A 21,666-nucleotide genomic window follows, 5' to 3' on the forward strand; every position below is an offset into this window, starting at 1 on the left:
TGAGTCAACAGATGGGGACGTTTGCAAGACAACAACCATCTGCATGAACAGTTCAACGACGTTTGCAACAACATGGACTATCAGCTCGGAGACCATGGCTGCGGTTACCCTTGACGTTGCATCACGGACAGGAGCACCTGCGATGGTGTACTCAACGATGAACCTGGGTGCACGAATGGCAAAACGTCATTTTTTCGGATGAATCCAGGTTCTGTTTACAGCATCATGATGGTCGCAAACGCGCTTGGCGACATCGCAGTGAACGCACATTAGAAGCGTCTATTCATCATCGCCATACTGGAGTATCACCCGGCGTGGTGGTATGGGGTGCCATTGGTTACAAGTCTTGGTCACCACTTGTTCGCATTGACGGCACTTTGACCAGTGGACCTTACATTTCAGATGTGTTACGACCTGTGGCTCTACCCCTCATGCGATCCCTGCGAAATCCTATATTTCAGCAGGATAATGCACGACTGCATGTGGTAGGTCCTGTACGGGCCTTTCTGGATAGAGAAAATGTTCGACTGCTGCCCTGGCCAGCACATTCTCCAGATCTCTCACCAATTGAAAACGTCTGGTCAATGGTGGCCGAGCAACTGGCTCGTCACAATATGCCAGTCACTACTCTTGATGAACTGTGGTATCGTGTTGAAGCTGCATGAACAGCTGTACAGCTGTACCTGTTCACGCCATCCAAGCTGTATCTGACTCAATGCCCAGGCGTATCAAGACCGTTATTATGGCCAGAGGTAGTTGTTCTGGGTACTGATTTCTCAGTATCTATGCACCGAGATTGCGTGAAAATGTACATGCTTTATATACCGTCTATCGCTAGTGCTGCCATCTGCCGTCTATGAGTGGTTATTACACTTCGATGTCGAGCATAGGTCGAGGTCACATTAATGTTAATGGACAGTGTATCCGTGCTTTCTGTTCGACCATTCCACATTACCGTCTGGTGGTCAACGCTCTTCTCTCCGTGGTACTCGACGTTCCGTCTGTAGTACACAGCAGACTCCCACGTTGGCTCTGGATGGCGCCAGTGTAGCTTCGCTCCGGTAGCAGTGCCCTCTTGCTGCGGCGCTTGCGCAGCCACAGCTGTAATCGCACGATCTTTCGAACTGCCGCGAACGCGTAACTTCTATTGGCGGCACAATTACAACGTCATAGAAGAATGTCGACGTTAAGAATGAGGAGCGACTACGCTCATCTTAAACTTATCTATAATGTAAGAAATCAAATTACATAAGTCGACCGTTCAGCCTCTTGAGCTCAGTTCGCCAGCGCACCTGACGATGGCTGCATGTCGGATCGCCGAAATATTGTGCCCCTTGGATACTATAGGTTGACAGTACACCCGCGGACAGTTCAATCAACAAATACGCCGGGAGAAACAATTACAAGAAATCGAACGCTCAGCAAGCTCTGACATTGTTCATCGGGCGCAGTGCATCCACACCACGTATCGTGATTTTATTAGAAATAAGCCCTACTTGTTATCAGTTGTTTCGTTAAAATATATGGATAAAAAAATTCTAGATCAAGATCACTTTATTTGATAACTAGTTTCAGCTCATTGACGAGCCATCTTAAGATCAATAAAAACTGAACCGATTATGATGATGTGTAATTTCTGGTGCCTGGTATACACGGAATCAGGTAAGAAAAAAAATAGAGGAGTTTTAGAGATATTGACCTAGGAATTTTTATCCACGTATATTAACATAAAAGATCGCATATCTTCGATTTGATAAAGTCAAAAACAAAAATTTATCGTTGTTATTATAGTGTGAATGACGCACGTAGTGGGTCAAGTGCACCTTTAGATTACACCCATTTGCTTTGATCAATGACGTCCTTCGCGACGCCATTAGTTTTCGTTGAGAAGGAAGTAGGCGGCCTGTTATTAAATGTTAACTGTGGTTGTCTTAGTAAGCAGTGTAATCTCTGCCTGTTACAAAAATTTAGTGATGTCTGAGAATATGGTTAGGGTGCTACCTTAGACTGTAGGTTAAATTGTTGGTAGAGAAACTGATAGCGATTATATTTTTATTTTGTTTTTCTCACAAAGATTAGACTGTGCTTCTCTCTGTATTTGGAAGGATCCCAGAACCGATCGCGGTCCTCTGGTTTGGAGCCGAGTAGAAGGCTTTAACCAGAGTACCAGACGATTCTGAGGAGATCTGGGGTGCAAATTTCTCGACCTCCGCTATCGGGTGGAGAAATGTAGGGTCCCCCTGAATAGGTCAGGCGTGCACTACACGCCGGAAGCGGGTACAAGGGTAGCGAAGTACGTGTGGAGTGCACATGTGGGTTTTTTAGGTTAGAGAATTCCCTCCCTAGGCCCGACAAGACGCCTCCTGAGATGCGGGATGGTAGGAGTAGGCAAAATGCAACAGGGAATAACAATATTAATGTGCTAATAGTAAATTGCAGTAACGTATACAGAAAGGTCCCAGAACTGCTCTCATTAATAAATGGTTACAATGCCCAAAGGAACAGAAAGTTGGCTGAAATCAGACTTAAACAGTAATGAAATCCTAAACTCAGATTGGAATGTATACTGCAGAGACAGGTTGGACAGTGAAGGGGGCGGTGTGTTTATAGCGATAAGAAGTGCAATAATATAGAAGCAAATGGACGGAGATCGGAAATGTGAAATAATTTGGGTGAAGGTCACGGTTAAAGCAGGCTCAGACATGGTAATTGAATGTCTCTATAGGCCCCCTGGCTCAGCAGCTGTTGTGGCTGAGCACCTGAAGGATAATTTAGAAAATATTTCGAGTAGATTTCCCCACCATGTTATAGTTCTGGGTGGAGATTTTAATTTGCCGGATATAGACTGGGAGACTCAAACGTTCATAACGGGTGGCAGGGATAAAGAATCCAGTGTAATTTTTTAAGTGCTTTATCTGAAAGCTACCTTGAGCACTTAAACAGAGAACTGACTCGTGGCGATAACACATTAGACCTTCTGGTTACAAAAAGACCCGAACTATTTGAAACAGTTAAAGCAGAACAGGGAATCAGCGACCATAAAGCGGTTACTGCATCGATGATTTCAGCCGTAAATAGAAATATTAAAAAAGGTAGGAAGATTTTTCTGTTTATCAAAAGTGACAAAAAGCAGATTACAGAGTACCTGACGGCTCAACACAAAAGTTTTGTCTCAAGTACAGATAGTGTTGAGGATCAGTGGACAAAGTTCAAAACCGTCGTACAATATGCGTTAGATATGTGCCAAGGAAGATCGTAAGAGATGGAAAAGAGCCACCGTGGTACAACAACCGAGTTAGAAAACTGCTGCGGAAGCAAAGGGAACTTCACAGCAAACATAAACATAGCCAAAGCCTTGCAGACAAAGAAAAATTACGCGAAGCGAAATGTAGTGTGAGGAGGGCTTAGCGAGAGGCGTTCAATGAATTCGAAAGTAAAGTTCTATGTACTGACTTGGCATAAAATCCTAAGAAATTTTGGTCTTATGTCAAGGTGGTAGGTGGATCAAAACAAAATGTCCAGACACTCTGTGACCTAAATGGTACTGGAAGAGAGGATGACAGACTAAAGGCCGAAATACTAAATGTCTTTTTCCAACGCTGTTTCACAGAGGAAGACTGCACTTAAGTTCCTTCTCTAGATTGTCGCATAGATGACAAAATGATGATATCGAAATAGAAAACAGAGGGGCAGAGAAACAACTAAAATCGCTCAAATGAGGAAAGGCCGCTGGACCTGATGGGATACCAGTTCGATTTTACACAGAGTACGCGAAGGAACTTGCCCCCCTTCTTGCAGCGGTGTACCGTAGGTCTCTAGAAGAGCGTAGCGTTCCAAAGGGTTGGAAAAGGGCACAGGTCATCCCCGTTTTCAAGAAGGGACGTCGAACAGATGTGCAGAACTATAGACCTATATCTCTAACGTCGATCAGTTGTAGAATTTTGGAACACGTATTATGTTCGAGTATAATGACTTTTCTGGACACTAGAAATCTACTCTGTAGGAATCAGCACGGGTTTCGAAAAAGACGATAATGTGAAACCGTGCTCGCGCTATTCGTCCACGAGACTCAGAGTGCCATAGACACGGGTTCCCAGGTATATGCCGTGTTTCTTGACTTCCGCAAGGCGTTCGATACAGTTCACCACAGTCGTTTAATGAACAAAGTAAGAGCATATGGACTATCAGACCAATTGTGTGATTGGATTGGAGAGTTCCTAGATAACAGAACGCAGCATGACATTCTGAATGGAGAGAAGTCTTCCGAAGTAAGAGTGATTTCAGGTGTGCCGCAGGGGAGTGTCATAGGACCGTTGCTATTCACAATATACATGAATGACCTGGTGGATGACATCCGAAGTTCACTGAGGCTTTTTGCAGATGATACTGTGGTGTATCGAGAGGTTGTAACAATGGGAAATTGTACTTAAATGCAGGAGCGTCTGCAGCGAATTAATGCATGGTGCAGGGAATAGCAATTGAATCTCAATGTAGACAACTGTAATGTGCTGTGAATACATAGAAAGATAGATCTCTTATCATTTAGCTACAAAATGGCAGGTCAGCAACTGGAAGCAGTTAATTACATAAATTATCTGGGAGTACGCATTAGGAGTGATTTAAAATGGAATGATCATATAAAGTTGGTCGTCGGTAAAGCAGATGCCAGACTGAGATTAATTGGAAGAATCCTAAGGAAATAGGATAGGGTTGATAGAAGAGAGAGAGAAGATCCAACGGAGAGCAGCGCGCTTCGTTACAGGATCATTTAGTAATCGCGAAAGCGTTACGGAGATGATAGATAAACTCCAGTGGAAGACTGCAGGAGAGACGCTCAGTAGCTCGGTACGGGCTTTTGTTGAAGTTTCGAGAACATACCTTCACCGAAGAGTCAACCAGTATATTGCTCCCTGCTACTTATATCTCACGAAGTGACCATGAGGATAAAATCAGAGAGATTAGAGCCCACACAGAAGCATACCGACAATCCTTCTTTCCACGAACAATACGAGACTGAAATAGAAGGGAGAACCGATAGAGGTACTCAAGGTACCCATCGCCACACACCGTCAGGTGGCTTGCGGAGTATGGATGTAGATGTAGATGCAGATGTAAGGTCAGCAAGGATATCGTCGTGAGTGAATCGAGTAGTGATGTTATTTATAATTTTAGGTGTTACAAATATTTGGCGTTTTTTTTCGAATGTAACATGGAGACGTATATGGACTGTTATTAGAAAGGTCGTGTTGGTCGTCCCCTGTACGCTGCTACGTATAGATCGGAGAAGAAATCACTATGGTACGATTCCTGGGTTCCGTGTGGGGCGGCAGAGGGGTGAAGTGCACTGCGGTAGTCGTCTGGGAATGTGGACCACTGTGGCTGAAGCGGGGCGAAGTCTCTCCGTCGTTTCTAGATCACCGGTTAACATACAACGTGGTACGATTTGTTTTGGACCTATCCACTATATAGGAAACAGGCAGGCCTTTTAGCGGTGTTTTGTTTCGACGGACAGCGAATGTTGGGTAAAAAGATTCCTAGATTTTCCGCTCTAATGTTTTTATCATATGTTCACCTGAAGATGTGGCTTTAGTGCCACGAAACCGGTAGTGATCCAGTAGTAAGGGACTAAATACAGGTGAAGCGTTTATTAATACCCAAGATGAATACTAATAGCTGTGATTGTACCACCTACAAGGTTGTCTGCATCTCAAGTATTACTTGAAGAAATACAGCAACCAGCCACTTTTAGAGTTTTATTTACGTAAGGATGCGTTTCTTGTTGTCGCTCAGAGTGACCTGGTGTAATATATTCGTATGTTTTTGGGTATAAAGACTTCAGCGTCGAACGTAAATGGTGTAGGTACTTATACAGACGAACTGACACAATTTAAGGGACTTTAATGGCCTCAAACAGATATGATTTTATGAATATAGACTGAAGGAAGGAGTGAAAATTTGTGCTAAAGCCGGGGACGAAACTGAGTCTCCTGCCTTCTAGGCAGATGAATTACCCACTAAGCCACCTTGGGCTTACATTCTATGCTGAGGTTCTACACCCGAACATGTAGAGACTTGGAATTCTGTTCGTGTGTAAGGGGGCATTTAAAGTAAACAGGGGTGGCAGTGAGAATTTGCGTCGAGGAGGGAGGTATACCAAGGTAATCTGTGCATATGTGTTAACTGCTGTCCTAAAGTGGCTTAGTGGCTAACGCACCTGCCTGGTAAGCAGGGGACCTGGCTTAGATACCCGGCCTTAGTACTAGTTTTCACTTGCCGCTTCAGTCGGCATACCTAAGATCATCTCTGTGTGAGACTAGTAAAGTGTCTGAAATTCTGTCATTTCACATTTATATCTTAGTTAATACAATGGGTTTGTCAACAGCATTTTGAGGGCTGCAGCTGCCCTTTATTCTGTTACTTATAGCTTCTTTTTCTCTTTCACATGCATAGCACACACACTTTTAGTTTACTTACGCTGGGGCTGTATTCCTGCATCAGTGGAGCTATTAACATAAACGCCAAAAAGGAGCGATTTCTGCACCTAATTATTAGGTAAACTTAAATATACTACTCGGGTAACTAAGTCTATAGTTATTTTCCTCAGGACACAGCATGCAGTTGACAACAGCGTTGCACTGATGAAGGTGTAGATGTGTTATGCTAAATGAAGATGCGTGAAAACGGGAAGCATGTCTTGACGTGAATGAAGCTACATAAAAAGTGTCTGGTTCCTGCGTTTCTTCACGTTAGTTAATGCACGTCCACAGAGTTCTACCACCATCATCATAAATGAATTAATGTTTCCTTTTGCAAGTACAAATTTTTTGTTTTGTCTTAATTGGAGACAGTATTGTAATATGTATATGGCGTTCTGTGGAACTACCTCTGTGTTGCTGGATGGTTATGAACTCTCTAATGTGGATATGTCCATTTTGAAATGCTGTTCCTTATTTAAACTGTCCATGTTAATTGTCATATAAAACAACATCTCGAAAAGCTGTAATTACTTTAAAATGGGGTGTGGAAATTGGTTCGTTAAAATGTTTCTCTTTATTTCAAATTGTGCAAATAATTGTAATGACAACCAAATAATACACAATGGGTTAAGTTCTTTACAGGGATGAGTCTCTTGTATCATATTTTGATGTACAAGTTTTGGAGTGCACATGTTCTCTTCGGTTCGATGGTGAGGACCAAAGCGGTTAAAGTTTCTTGGGGCCTGTGTTCATGAACGCGAAACAGTATTATTACGCTCTTACGAGTCGATGACACTGGCTGCGATTTTGATTGATTCCTGCATCACTGTAATGTCCATGAGGATTGAGACGTGTAAAGTGACCTAGTAAATAAAGCTGAGTGGAAAAAATAAAAAAAAGGGGTAAGAAAAGAAAACTGTTAACGCTTTGTGAAACACTTGATTCTGTGTTATCGGCCTGCAAAAGCCATTGTAGCCATCTTTAAATGTCCGCTTTTTGGTACCATTCTTTTATAGTAAAGCAAATAATATCTTATTGGATGTCCAGTCATGTGTATGCATATTAGGTTCAGTGAAGGATTTCTCGTTGTCAAGTGTTCTTCTCTCCGCGTTGAGTAACAATTTTTCTAGTGGTTGATGTTTCCCTTTCATTTCAAGAAGTGTGTCTTTATCCATTTCCATATTAACTTGACTTAAATAACTGTTTAACGTAAAGTTTCTTCTGGAAAGATGTTGCGACAAAAGCAGCTTTAAGAGCAAGAAGATCAACTCAGTTTCAAACAAGAGGAGGGGAAGATTGGGGATGAGTGTCCTTTGAGTCCGTCCTCCACCCACCCTTCCTTCTCGGACCCACGCCTGCATAAACACCAAAAATGTACTAACGTGTCGGTTGGTTTAGGTCTCACCATGGCGTTATTTATGGATAATGCAACACAAGGGATTGTTTTGCTCATATCTGTTAATGGAAATTTATTTAATCACAGATAGTGCAAGAAACAGTTAATACGGGTCATTTCATAGTTATAATGCATTTGACATACAATAATTCGTATACTGAGATATTTTTCTCCCGACTCAAAAATATATAATGAAAATACAGTTTTAAATCTTCCATGTAAATTCGCATTATAGTGCTAATTTAAATCCCTCCTGTCAATAATTATTTTTGTTTCATTGCTTGTTATCTCAGACAGTGCTCACATGGTACATTAATGTCTTACAAAGTATAATTGAAATATTGTTAACAGATGGGAAAATGTGCTCCACAATTAGTGAGTATGAAGCCAAAATTAAATTTTGTGCTAATATAGTTCGTCAATGCAATATTTTTTGGTAATGCCCTCTTCTGGCTGGTGACACAAATACAGCACAATAAAGGTCTGCACTAGCAGTACGAATATTTATTACGTTTTTTTATCTTTATTAGTGGCCATAACCTAGGACGCTAAAAGTTATTTTTTTACATTGCATTTTTGTAGCAAGCTGTGCAAAATGCGTACACTTTGTTTTATTGTTACACGTTTCTCCTGATGGGCCATCCAAAATTGTTGATATTGATCATCAATGATAAAATCCGCTACATTTGTTTTGCAAACGTAGCGGATTCTTTTACTGAAGACTTTTTTCATTGTTACTCGATGTGAACTCGTTCCAGGTTGGTGAATGTCCATTACGGCAAAATATATTGCTCTTTACTTCGTTCTTCTATGAAATGTTTGGTATCTGTTTCACTACCAGTAATGTCCTCGTTAAAAAGAATAGAAAAGGAAAAATAAGAAATGAGTGGAGGCAGCGAGAATTACTATGACAGTTTTGAGTAATCTTATGTTATCTTCGTTTCTGGTATATTGTACATCCTTTTTCTTTTCGCTATATCATCAGGTCCTCGTGGATCCGTAAGCAAGTCGACTGCGTGCTGGAGTACTTCCAGTTTTACCACTGCGCGGCAGGTAAGGTATTGGAGATCCAACATCCCCTGCAATCTCGACTTGCTGACTGTAAGTGAGCTGACAGTGTACTATATCTATTTGCCTTTAATTGTTTCTATCCATTTATCGAGCTGTTCCTATTCTGAAAGGCACGTCATATCCTTCTTTCTCATGCATCATGCTATCTTTCTGCTGTTTTCGAGAAGAATGAAGCTGATGCGTCCAAGAAGCCAAATTTCACATCTCTCTACGTCTCTGTCACAGGACTGCTCTCAAGCTATTGCCTCCTTCGTACCACCAGGAACTCATAAATGGGACTTTCAGTAGAACGTGATCATTTGTACCAACGACTCTACAACCGCAGACGTGTTGTCCTTTTCTCTAGATTCTGTATGAATTACTCAGTTATGGACTGTCTTATAGGACACAAGATCAGTGGTTGGAATCAGTTGGATCTCTCCTTCGAGGCGGATGAATTTTTGGCTGCACTGTTTCGGAATTCAGTACCGACACAAATGATTCTTACTAGCGCCTCGAGTACTTTAATTTAAGCGGCTGTATACCTACACATGACTTTACAATGATGCTGTACTGACTATGCGAGGAAAATAAACGTAAGAAAACAAAACATGTTTATATTTAATACACTTAGCTGGCACAACTTGTGATACTGTTATTGGGTTTGCAGCAAAGTCTTAAATCAGTTGACACACTATTTCGACGGTACAAATGGACATGATAGTCAAGTGATATGCTCTGTGTCTGGTTTTGTCGAACAACAGTGTCAACTTGAAAACCCGGTTGCATGCGAACCTGAGAACGCAATCATGCGTTGAAGTTTAACGATCAAGTAAATCAGAGGCAACATAAGAAATTGATGTCTAGTTGTAAAGCGGATGCATATCCGTATAGAAAGGTAACACCTGAACACATATTAAATATCTGCAACATTATGAAGATGCTGACGCCACAGAGAAAAACTTTCAAGAACTTCGTGAAAAGTAAATGGAAGTGACAAATAATGTAAAATTAGAGTGCTGACATACTTATGACTTAAAAAGGGGTTCAAAAATGACTTAATTATCGGTTTGATTGAGCGAACAGCAATTTATTTAGCTGACGGGATGGAGGGGGGGCTGAACTTGTATGTGTAAGTTAGATGCAAGCTGTGACCGTCTGCCAAACACATAACTAGTGTCACACTCCCACCTTCGCTGTGGTTCGTCTCATTCTGGATTGAACCTCACAAAAATCACAAGTAGCTACTTGAAACATCGTAAATAACAATTACCAATCCATTTTATTTGCACACGATTGTTAACTTGATCTCTTAGTCACTTTCAATTGGAACATCATTTAGTTACTCTCTAAACACGGTCTCTTCATTCTTATTACTAACTGGTAGTCTTTTGTTTCACCTACCTAACTCAAGGTCTATAGTTATTTCATAGTGTTTACTGTTCTGCTCACCGCCAACCCACTAACTCCCACCAACTCAACAATTGACTCCTTCACCCAAGTCCAGTGATTCACTCTCTGTACATAAATGTACATGTTCTCGAATAAAAAAAAAAATACACTGTCAACACTGGAACGCGTAACAGTGGCTGTTTAGACCGCGACTCACATGGTGGCAACTCGACTTCCGGCTAACCTTTCCTCCAGCCATGTAGGATACGCGCGGCAGCCTACGCGCCAGGCGGAAAGAGACCACAAGCAATATCGCCAACATAACAGGAACAATTAGCTTGCAGTTTCATACCACTGTAAAAAACCAGGTCCTGTCCCGCGGCTCTTCCTCTAGAATTTTTACCCACTAGAGGTCCCTCTAGTACCATGCAATTTATTCCCTGATGTCTATCATCCTGTCCTTCTTGACAGTGCTTCCCACATATTCCTTGCTTCTCCGATTCTCCGCAGCACCTACTCATTCCTTATCTTATCAGTACACCTAATTTTCAACGACAAATGGTTCAAATGGCTCTGAGCACTATGGGACTCAACATCTGAGGTCATCAGTCCCCTAGAACTTAGAACTACTTAAACATAACTAACCTAAGGACATCACACTCGTCCATGCCCGAGGCAGGATTCGAACCTGCGACCGTAGTGGTCACGCGGTTCCAAACTGAAGCGCCTAGAACCGCACGGCCACACCGACCGGCTTTCAACGACATCTCAAATGGTTCGATACTGTTCATCTCAGTTTTCTCACAGTCCTTGCTTCATTACCATACAATGCTGTGCTAAAAACATACATTCTCAGAAATTTCTTCCTCAAATTAAGGCCTACGTTTGATATTAGTAGACTTCTCTTGGACAGGAATGCCTTTTTCGCCATAGCTAGTAAGCTTTTGATGTACTCTTTGCTCCGTCCGTCATTGATTATTTTACTGCCTATGCAGCTGAAAACCTTCATCTACTTTGTGACCATCAGTTAAGTTTCTCGCTGTTATCATTTCTTCTCCTATTCATTTCTTTCGTCTTCGATTTATCTTAATCTATATTCTGTGCTCATTAAACGGTTCATTCCATTCAGTAGATCGTGTAATTCTTCTTCACTTCGCTGAGGATAGCGATGTCATCAGCGAATCGTATCATTGATATCCTTCCACACTGGATTTTAATTCCACTGCTGAGGCCTTCTTTTGTTTCCATCATTGCTTCTTCGATGTACAGATTGAACAGTAGGGGCGAAAGACTACATCCCTGTCTTACAACCTTTTTAATCCGAGCACTTCTTGGTCTTCCACTGTTATTAGTCCCTTTTGGGTTTTGTGCATGTTACGTATATCCGTTACTTCCTGTATCTTACCCCTATTTTCCCCAGAATTTCGAACATTTTGCACCATTTAACACTGTTGAACACTTTTTCCAGGTCGAGAAATCCTATGATCGTGCCTTGACCTCTCTTTAGTTTTGCTTTCATTACTAACCGCAACATTAGAACTGAATCTCTGATGCCTTTACCTTTACTAAAGCCAAACTGATCGTTAATAACAAATCCTCAATTTTCATTTCCATTCTTCTGTATGTTATTCTTCTCAGCAACTTGGTTGTATGAAGTATGAAGCTGATTATGCGATAACTCCGGCACTTGATCAGCTCTTGCACTCTTGGGAACGTATGGATGATATTATTCTAAAGTCAGATGGAATGGCGCTGGACTCACACATTCTACACACCAATGTGAATACTGATTTTGTTGCTTCTTCCGATGTATCGTTATCTATCCCTTCTGCCTTATTTGATCTTAATTCTTCCAAAGCTCTTTTAAATTCTGATTGTAATACTGAATCCCCCACCTCTTCCATATCTCCTCGTGTCTCTTCTTCTATCACGTAAGACAAATTTTCCTCCTAATAGAGACCTTCCTCGACTCTTTTCACCTACCTTCTCTCTCCTCTCCATTTATTAGTGAAATTCCTGTCCCTCTCTTAATGTTAGCACCCTTGCTTTTAATTTCACCGAATGGTGTTATGATTTTCTAATATGCTGAGGTAGTCCTTCCGACAATAATTTCTTTTTCGCTTTCTTCACATTTTTCATAGAGCCATTTCGTCTTAGCTTCCCTGTACTTCCAATTTATTTCACGCCTCAGCGACTTGTATTTATGTATGTCTAGATTTCCCTGAACATTTTTGTGCTTCCTTCTTTCGTAGGTCAACTGCAGTATTTATTCTGTTGCCCGTGGATACTTCACAGTTCCCTCGTGTATACCTATGTTTTCCTTTTCAGCGTCTGTGATTGCCTGATTTAGAGGTGTCCATTGCTCTGCAACTGTACTGCCTACTGAACTATTCCTTATTGCAGTATTTGTAGTCTTAGAGAACTTCGAGCGTCTCTGTTCATTACTCAGTATTTCCATATCCCACTTCTTTGGGCATTGATTTTTCCTGAATAATCTAATCTCTGTCTGACCATGATGTAATATAAATGAAATCTCTCCGTATCTTCCTGTCTTTTCAAGGCATACCTCTTCCTCTTGTGATTCTTGAACAGAGTATTCGCTGTTACTAGCTGGAATTTATTGGAGAACTCAATTAGTCTATCTAATTCCTAGTACAATATTCTCCCGTAACCCTTTCTTCTAATCCTTCTCCAAGAACTGCGCTCTTGAGTATTGGATTTTCCCCTCCATTTACGTACTGACTCACCTGTCCAATATTCTCATATGTAATTTCTATCTTCGCATCTTCAGCTTACGACGTCGGCACGTACACCGCGGATTAATGGTAAATTACAGTTTCACCAAGCTTTGCGTTGAATGGGAGCTCACCCGCCGCGAAGTGCTTAGTGTCTTAGTGTCTTAGTGACTTAGTGTCTGAACGGGATGCGGGCACCGGTTAAAACTGTTGGTACAAATGCCGCATGCGAGTTGAGTTTTTGTGATACTGAATAAATTAACGTTTTGTACATAGACATTTGTAATTCTTTCAGTAGGTGTAATATTTTTGTGTGTGAATGCCTGATAATGTTTCTTGGGAAACGCGCCATTGTTCCCCACACATTTTAGCGACACCAATAGGATGTCGTCAGTGTACGAAGGTCGCAGCAGCACACATCGATAGACGACGAAGTAAAGTTGTAACAGTCGTGTCTGGGAATTTAGTAAGAGCACATTCGTTTTCAGTGGAGAAAAGGTTACGCTAGTCCACTATGATAGCACAGTTAAAAGAGAGCAATTCGGGGATCCCTCTTGGCACAGTCGTAACCGTCCAGTGTTGACACAGTAGCAGCCTGTGGTTTTTGAAAATGACTCCACGACCTCAGTTTTTAACTCTGCCACTAAAGGCAGTCTAAGATTAAAGCTTAGTGGTTGGAAATTTGTGGTAAGTTCTATGGGACCAAAGTACTGAAGTCAACGGTCCCTAGGCTTACACACTACTTAATCTAACTTAAACTAACTTACGTTAAGGACAGCACACACACACAAACACCCATGCCCGAGGGAGGACTCGAACCTCCGACGTGGGCAGCAGCGCGAACCGTGACAAGGCACCCGTGACCGCACGGTTACCCCGCGGGGCGAAAGCTTAGTGTCATAAAAGCAGTTTAGAGTCTGAACTCACCGTAAGGACGAACACGTCGCCTGTGTTGGCGTCCACTCGAAAGTGGCCATCATCACTTCCATCAAGAGCGACTCCTGGTCCCGAGATGGAATACACCACGTCTTGTGGACGCTCCACGTCGCCGTCCACAGCCTTCACCTGTAATGTTTCAGAATTTGTGTAACATAGCTTGTGTAAATACAGTCTATAATTGGGATCTGTTTAAATAGGCTCAAAAAATTGACATGACCTCATCGCGTGAAGGAGATCCAGCGATCTGTATTATTTGTTAGAAGTTTTAATAATCTTAACCGCAATAATAAGCAAGTAATAATGATATTCTGTGGCCATCAAGACTATAGAATTTTTCAGCTAATTCTAAATATTTCGCTAAAAGCGCCAAAATGTCGACTTCATGTACGAGTATGAAACTGAGTACCGGCTACTGGATCGTAACTGACATTTCGATACAAGACAAAACCAAGATGGTGGACATTTTGGAACCTAGCATCTTGGATGCAACTCGTAATTTTCGTTTGGAAAGGGATCGTGTGATGTATCAAAGAGACAGAGAAAGAATGGATCTTCAAAAACAGAGCGATCTGATTAGAAAGGGGAGAAGCAAAAACGAAATACAGCGTAGGTTTGGAAGTGGTATTAATATTCAGGGTGAATGAATATGAAAGGTAAGATTAGATGATGACATTGATATCCTCGGTAAAAGTGAGGAAGAGCTGCAGGACCTGCTGAATGGATGAACAGACCGCTGAGCACAGATTATGCATTGATGGTAAACCGAAGAGAAACGCAAGTAATGAGCAATAGTGTAAATGACATCAACGATAAACATGAAACCAAAACTGGGTGAAGACAGAGACCGGGATACATTCAACAAATAATGAGCATGGTAGAGGCAATCGTGGCCGCACTAACGAAAGCGGACAGAGGACTGACTACCCAAGAAAAAAGTATTTGTTGCACAAGCCGTAGAAAATGCGCTGGAAACTCGCAATAAATGAACCATATCCTTTGTCTTCCTGGAAGATTGAATTTCTACAACTGTTCCGGTATTACACTGAGGTGATAAAAGACATAGGGGATACCTAATATCCCGCCGGATTTCCTTTTGTCCGGCATAATACAACAACTCGACGTGGCATGGGCTCAAGAAGTTGTAAGTCTCCTACAGAAATCTGAGCCATGTTGCATCTATAGCAGTCCATAATTGCGAAAGTGTTGCCTGTGTAGGATTTTGCGCGCAAACGGACCTCTCGTCTATGCCCCATAAAGTTTCGTAGGATTCACGTCGGGCGGTCTGGGTGGCCAAATCATTCGCTTCATTTGTCCAGAATGTTCTTCAAACCAATCGTTGTCTGGGAGCATGAAGTCCATGAATGGTTGCAAACGGTCTCCAAGTAGCCAAGCGTAACAATTTCCAGTCGATGATCGGTGCAGTTGGAATAGAGGACCCAGTCCATTCCATGTGAGCACAGCCCATTATGGAGCCACCACCAGCTTGTGTAGTGCCCTGTTGACAACTTGGGTCCATGGCTTGTGGGGTCCGCGCCACACTCGAATCCTACCATCAGCTCTTACCAACTGAAACAGGACTAATCTGACCAGGCCATGTTTTCCCAGGCGTCTAAGGCCGAAACGCTGTGGTCGCGAGCCAGGAGAGTCGCTGCAGAGGATGTAGCGGTGTTAGCAAAGGCACTCGCGTCGGTCGTTTGCTGCCATAGCCCATTAACACCAAATTCCACCGGATTGTCCTAAACGATACGTTCGTTGAATATCCTATATTTCAGCTTTGTGCTTATTTCAAGTAACTTTGTATGTTAGGGCTGACAGCCCTTTGCACAATCCACTGCCCTCTGTCGCTAAGTGAACGTCTTGGCCACTGCGTTGTCCGTTATGAGAGGCAATGCCTGAAATTTGGTATTCTCGGCATACTCTTGAAAACTTTGGTCACGGAATATTGAGTTCGCTAAAGATTTCCGAAAAGGATATCATCCCGTGTTCAGAGTCTGTTAATTACCGTCGTGCAACCATAACCATTTCGAAAATCTTTTCACATGAATTACCTGAGTCCAGATGACAGCTCCACCAACGCACCTGCCGTTTACACCTCGTGTACGCCGCACTACTACCATATACGTATATCGATGTCCCTCGACCTTTGTCACCTCAGTGTACGTTGCAGAAAGAATTGGTTATAAACAGCCCTTGTTAAAACAGTCGTTGAAGTGTACAACCATATCAGTGTGTCACTTTCTCTTCCTGGCTACAAATTGACGCTAATTCTATTACCGCTTGGAGGTTAGCATCTGCCCATCTAGGGAGATTCTGTATAAATCCCACTTCATCCTTAAAAAAATGCATTTTGAGAACGTCGGATCTGCAGCACTTTAAGCCATTGATAGAATTATAACCTGACTTACTGCTCTTGTGGTCTTGGATCTTTGGTACGTGATACCAATAAAGTGACTCCCCGTGCGGTGTTGACCTTTAAACGTCGAGGTTTTTTTCTTGAAAACAACCAAGATAGCAGCAATATTGTTTACAAAAAAGGCGGGTGCAGCGAACGTACGCAGACTTTGCCAACCAGAAGATACCATGGTCCAGCACGGTGACGTACCTTGGGAAGATACTGGTCAAAGAGTTGACATTCACCACATATTGGAGAACGGAAGCAGAATAGAACAAAGATGTTAAAACCCTTCACACCACTCTTTATAAGCAACAAAGTTAAAATTATGTAAGGGAACGGTACAACAATAATACTGGGAATGACATCTTTGGGGACTACTTGCATATCCAACATGATCAAACTACAGCCACTCCAAAACAAATGTCTGGTGTGAAACCTGGAAGCCCCCAAGGTGAGCTAGTCCATGGGACATGCATGAGGCCCTGGAAGAGAAAATAATGACTTATCGATAAGATCAAAGATCACGTGACAAACTTGCTCATTGGAATCATACGATAACGTGACATTGTAGCCCAAGCCACCTCACAGAGCTAGCACAAATGTGAATGGCTCAGAGCCACTACTCAGAATTTACCGGAAAGCTCAGGACAAAGGGGTAGGTACTGAGCTACATGTCCAAGAAGATGCAACCGCAATACGAAATAGCAAACAATTTAACCGGTGAAAACATAAATGAATCCTCACCATAATCTAACATTAAAAGACCTAAACAATGCGCCCAAGCTTGAAAGTGAACAAATTAAAACTTTATAAAATCCTTGAAGTACCTAAAACAGCAGAAGAATAAAACTTCCGAAGATGATCACTGTTCGTCCCGGAAAACACAAAGAAAAAAAAAAAGGCTGATCTCTTTAGCAGCTCCAGTACTCTCCTTATGAGAAGGATGAATTTTAGCTCAATAGCTATTTCTTTCAGAACTATACAGTATCTTCTCTAGTTTTAATTGGTAACAATCTTGTAAAAGTACGGGACACATTTTTTTTCAAACACAGTGCGTAAAATGGACGGTAATGGTTCTAATACAGTTCCTGGGACACATTTGCGTTTGTGGAAAGATGTCCGATCAGGATAACAGGGCTGCGTCTTGACTGTCACAAAGTCGTCAATCCGTTCTCAATCCTCGACGTGATGGTTAAGTATTCTCATAGCTGAGTCGAAAGCTTACGGAAGACTATTGCAGACACAACTACACTATAGTGACCTTTGTTCGTGTTTCCTAAGATGTCTGTATGAGTCGAGTTTTGCATTCTCAGTGAATTTATTATGCTTGCCTCCGAGATGGTCGTTATATTTGACTTGTAGCTTCAATATTCAGCTATATCCAGTGATGGCTGTCTCTATTAGCGTTCCTTTTTAGGATTGCGTTCCTCTATCAGCATAAAGGGAACATTTACAGGATCACTTTGTTGTCCTTCGTCTGTCTGCTGACTGTTAAAACATCTTTTTTTTCTCAGGAGTGGGTAGACGTATCAAATTAAAATTTATGCCGTATGATGAGATCTACGGTTCCTCGGAAATTAAAAAAAAATCGAACTTTCTAAGTGTATTTTTATACTCGAAAACCCATCCCTCAAAATCTACAAGGTACTTCCCGCTGCTGTAGAAACATGATATTTGGTGAGAAGCAAGAATTCGTAATAAAACCACAGGCAAAAAGCGGAAAAGTTTCAATTTGTAATTATATCATACGAAGCAAGAATGTTTAAAATGAAGTGGACTGATAAGGTGAGCAATGCGGAGGTTCTCCACAGAATCTGCGAAGAAAGAAATATATGGAAAGCACTGACAAGAAGAAGGGACAGGTTGATAGGACACCTGTTAAGAGGACAGGCAATAACTCCCATAGTATTAGAGGGAGCTGGCGCAGAAGCGGAATTCGTAGCGGGTTGCATAAAACCAAAAAGACTGATGACAAAAAATCAAGCGAAGAAAATTGTACACATTTGTTGTCTGGCGGTCTGTCCGTCTGTTAAGACCCCTTTATCTGATGGACGGGTGGACGTATCAAGTTAAAATTCATGTCGCATGCTAAGGTCTATCATCTCCTTGGTGACGTATCAAAGTTAAGCTTCTAAGTCGTTGCAGTCAACATATAAAGCATGTTTTGATACTCGCAAATTCAACTTATTAAAAAGTAGAGGTTTCTACCCGTTGACTTTTAACCATGAAATTTACAAGAAGCAACATTTCACAGTACAGGTAAAGGAGAAAGATCTTAAAATGGTTAATTTGTAATTATTTCAGACGAAATATTTTTATTTTGTGAATAATTATCCTACTTAAAGGTTAAAGTAAAATATTTTTCAAAGTCTTGGAATACCAGGGACCGATATCTTGCCAGTATCACTATCAAAACACGCAAAAATCGTCGAAATTCTTGATTTCTAGGCTCAGTGAACTGTCTATATAATTAACTAAGTGTGGTCGGAACCCTCAGAGCGAGAGTCCCATTTGCTCCTGGCCAATTTTTTGTAAATGGGCGTGATGACAATCGCTATCTTCCATAATCAACGGAAAAGTGTGTAGCACAGATGCAGGAAATAAATGAAGAATATATAAGAAACTATCAGCCTCGATTGCGGTAGTGAAACCAACCTTTATCTAGGTTTCAGCCGAAATAATTGAGCCTTCTTCAAAAGATATACCTGAATCTATAATTTGTCTAAGAGGGCATGGTCTAGAAAAATGGTCCAAATGGCTCTGAGCACTATGGGACTTAACATCTGAGGTCATCAGTCCTCTAGAATTTAGAACTACTTAAACCTAACTAACCTAAGGACATCACACACATCCATGCCCGAGGCAGGATTCGAACCTGCGACCGTAGTGGTCACTCGGTTCCAAAATGAAGCGCCTAGAACCACTCGGTCACTGTAGCCGGCCGTGGTCTAGAAATAAAACTAAAACAGCCTGATAGGCGTTGTCACATTTTAAAAATGCGGTACATAAGTATTAATCCAACACGAAGACTTAACGTAAGCTCTGGCGTGCGCCTCGTCTCCATGGACGCCGTGTGTTGGGCCTCTGTTAAGTTTGGGGCTTACGTTGAGTTTCACGTGAGCTCCCAAGCCCCCCGCACGGCGTCCATGGAGACGAGGCGCACGCCAGAGCTTACGATAAGTCTTCGTGTTGGATTAATTTTAATGTACCGCATTTTTAAAATGTGACAACGCCTATTCAGGCTGTTTTAGCTTTATTTCTAGACCATGCCCTCTCAGATAAATTATAGATTCAGTTATATCTTCTGAAGAAAGCTCAATTCTTTGGGCTGAAACCTAGGTAAAGGTTGGTTTCATTACCGCGGTCGAGGCTGATAGTTTCTTATATATTAACAATTTGTCCAGTTTATTTGGACTGTTGAGCTCCGTGGCCGTGGATAATGATATTTTACTCTAAAAATACAGCGACCAGCCACATTTTTTTTAAATTGCGTTTTATTTATGGCAATATACATTTCTGGTTTGCACCCATATTCAGCTGTCAAATTAAAAATTCCTACAGTGGTAAAATATCGACAGCAGAGTGGATGCTGCAGCTGGCCTGTACAAAAGCAACGATTCCGATCATTTACTTCAATTTCGCGAGTTTAAATTTACGCACTATCAGTTGTTCATTTTACTTACATTCTCCTCTCCTTGTTTTTTCTTGGCCTTTCTTCTTTTTTGTGACAGCAGAAACACTTTTTGTCACGTATTTTACACAGGCGCACTGCGTTATCCGCCATGTTGTCGACTGACAGTGTTGTTTACATACAAGCAGTTTATCTATGGACAGAGTTATATTTTACGAAAGTTTTGAGGTTCTAGCTAAGCTACTGTTTACTAAACATTGACTTGGGTGATAGAAGAACATCAACTAACAGACATATCCCATAACATACAAGGTCTCCACCTAGCCAACAAAGGAAAAAGAATGAACCTCCTAGAAGAAATCGAAATTTATTCCCATAAACATGCATCCTTTTCTGACATACTTAACAATCAAACAAAGTTACCAAACCGAATATTTCTGAAAAACTTCCACTCTCTACTTATCAATCCACTTACCAAGCACAATCAAGAAATAACATAATCTAACGTAAACCCAACAAATGCATGTAATAATATACAACATAAAATATATTTGTTATTTGTAAATGTATGAATTACTGCTTTGTATAAATGTGTTATGTTAGTTTATTATCTTCAACACTGCCTAAGTAACAAAAAAAAAAGCCTAGTACACATCGTACTTAGAATACTTCTATCACCCAAGTCAATGTTCAGTAATCAGTAGCTTAGCTAGACCCTCAACACTTTCGTAAAATATAACTCTGTTCGATGATAGACTGCTTGTATGTAAACAAAATTGTCAGTCGACAATATGGCGGATAACGCAGTGCGCCTGTGTAAAATACGTGACATGAAAAGTCTTTGAGCTGTTACAAAAAAGAAGAAAGGCCAAGACAAAACAAAGAGAGGAAAATGTAAGTAAAATGAACAACAGATAGTGCGCAATTTTAAACTCGCGAAATTGAAGTAAATGATTGGAATCGTTGCTTTTGCACAGGCCAGCTGCAGCATACAAACTGCTGTCGATATTTTACTACTGTAGAAACTGAAGATACATGTAATTTGCCAGTTGAAGACCGGTGCAAGCCCAGAATGCATATTGTCATAAATAAAACGCAATAAAAAAGTGGCTCGTCGCTGTATTTTTACAGCAAAATATCTTATACAGGGTGTTACGAAAAGGTACGGCCAAACTTTCAGGAAACATTCCTCACACACAAAGATAGAAAATATGAAATATGTTATGTGGACATGTGTCCGGAAACGCTTACTTTCCATGTTAGAGCTCATTTTATTACTTCTCTTCAAATCACATTACTCATGGAATGGAAACACACAGCAACAGGACGTACCAGCGTGACTTCAAACACTTTGTTACAGGAAATGTTCAAAATGTGCTCCGTTAGCGAGGATACATGCATTCACCCTTCGTCGCATGGAATCCCTGATGCGCTGATGCAGCCCTGGAAAATGGCGTAATGTATCACAGCCGTCCACAATACGAGCACGAAGAGTCTCTGCAAATGCCCCCATAAATGAAAGTCAAGAGGGTTGAGGTCAGGAGAGCGTGGAGGCCATGGAATTGGTCCGCTTCTTCCAATCCATCGGTCACCGAATCTGTTGTTGAGAAGCGTTCGAACACTTCGACTGAAATGTGCAGGAGCTCCATAGT

At 41.5% G+C, this 21,666-nt stretch overlaps 1 protein-coding gene across 1 annotated transcript in view; it reads right to left on the reverse strand.

The window, feature by feature from the left end:
* LOC126278799 (neural-cadherin-like) overlaps positions 1-21,666 on the reverse strand; it is a 232,353-nt gene that overhangs the window by 158,615 nt on the left and 52,072 nt on the right. Inside the window, exon 4 of the mRNA XM_049979072.1 lies at positions 13,977-14,114. Coding sequence (XP_049835029.1) covers positions 13,977-14,114 — 138 coding nt within the window. The remainder of the gene's footprint in view (positions 1-13,976; positions 14,115-21,666) is intronic.

This window comes from Schistocerca gregaria, chromosome 6 (assembly GCF_023897955.1).
Source record: "Schistocerca gregaria isolate iqSchGreg1 chromosome 6, iqSchGreg1.2, whole genome shotgun sequence".
Lineage (NCBI taxonomy): Eukaryota > Metazoa > Arthropoda > Insecta > Orthoptera > Acrididae > Schistocerca > Schistocerca gregaria.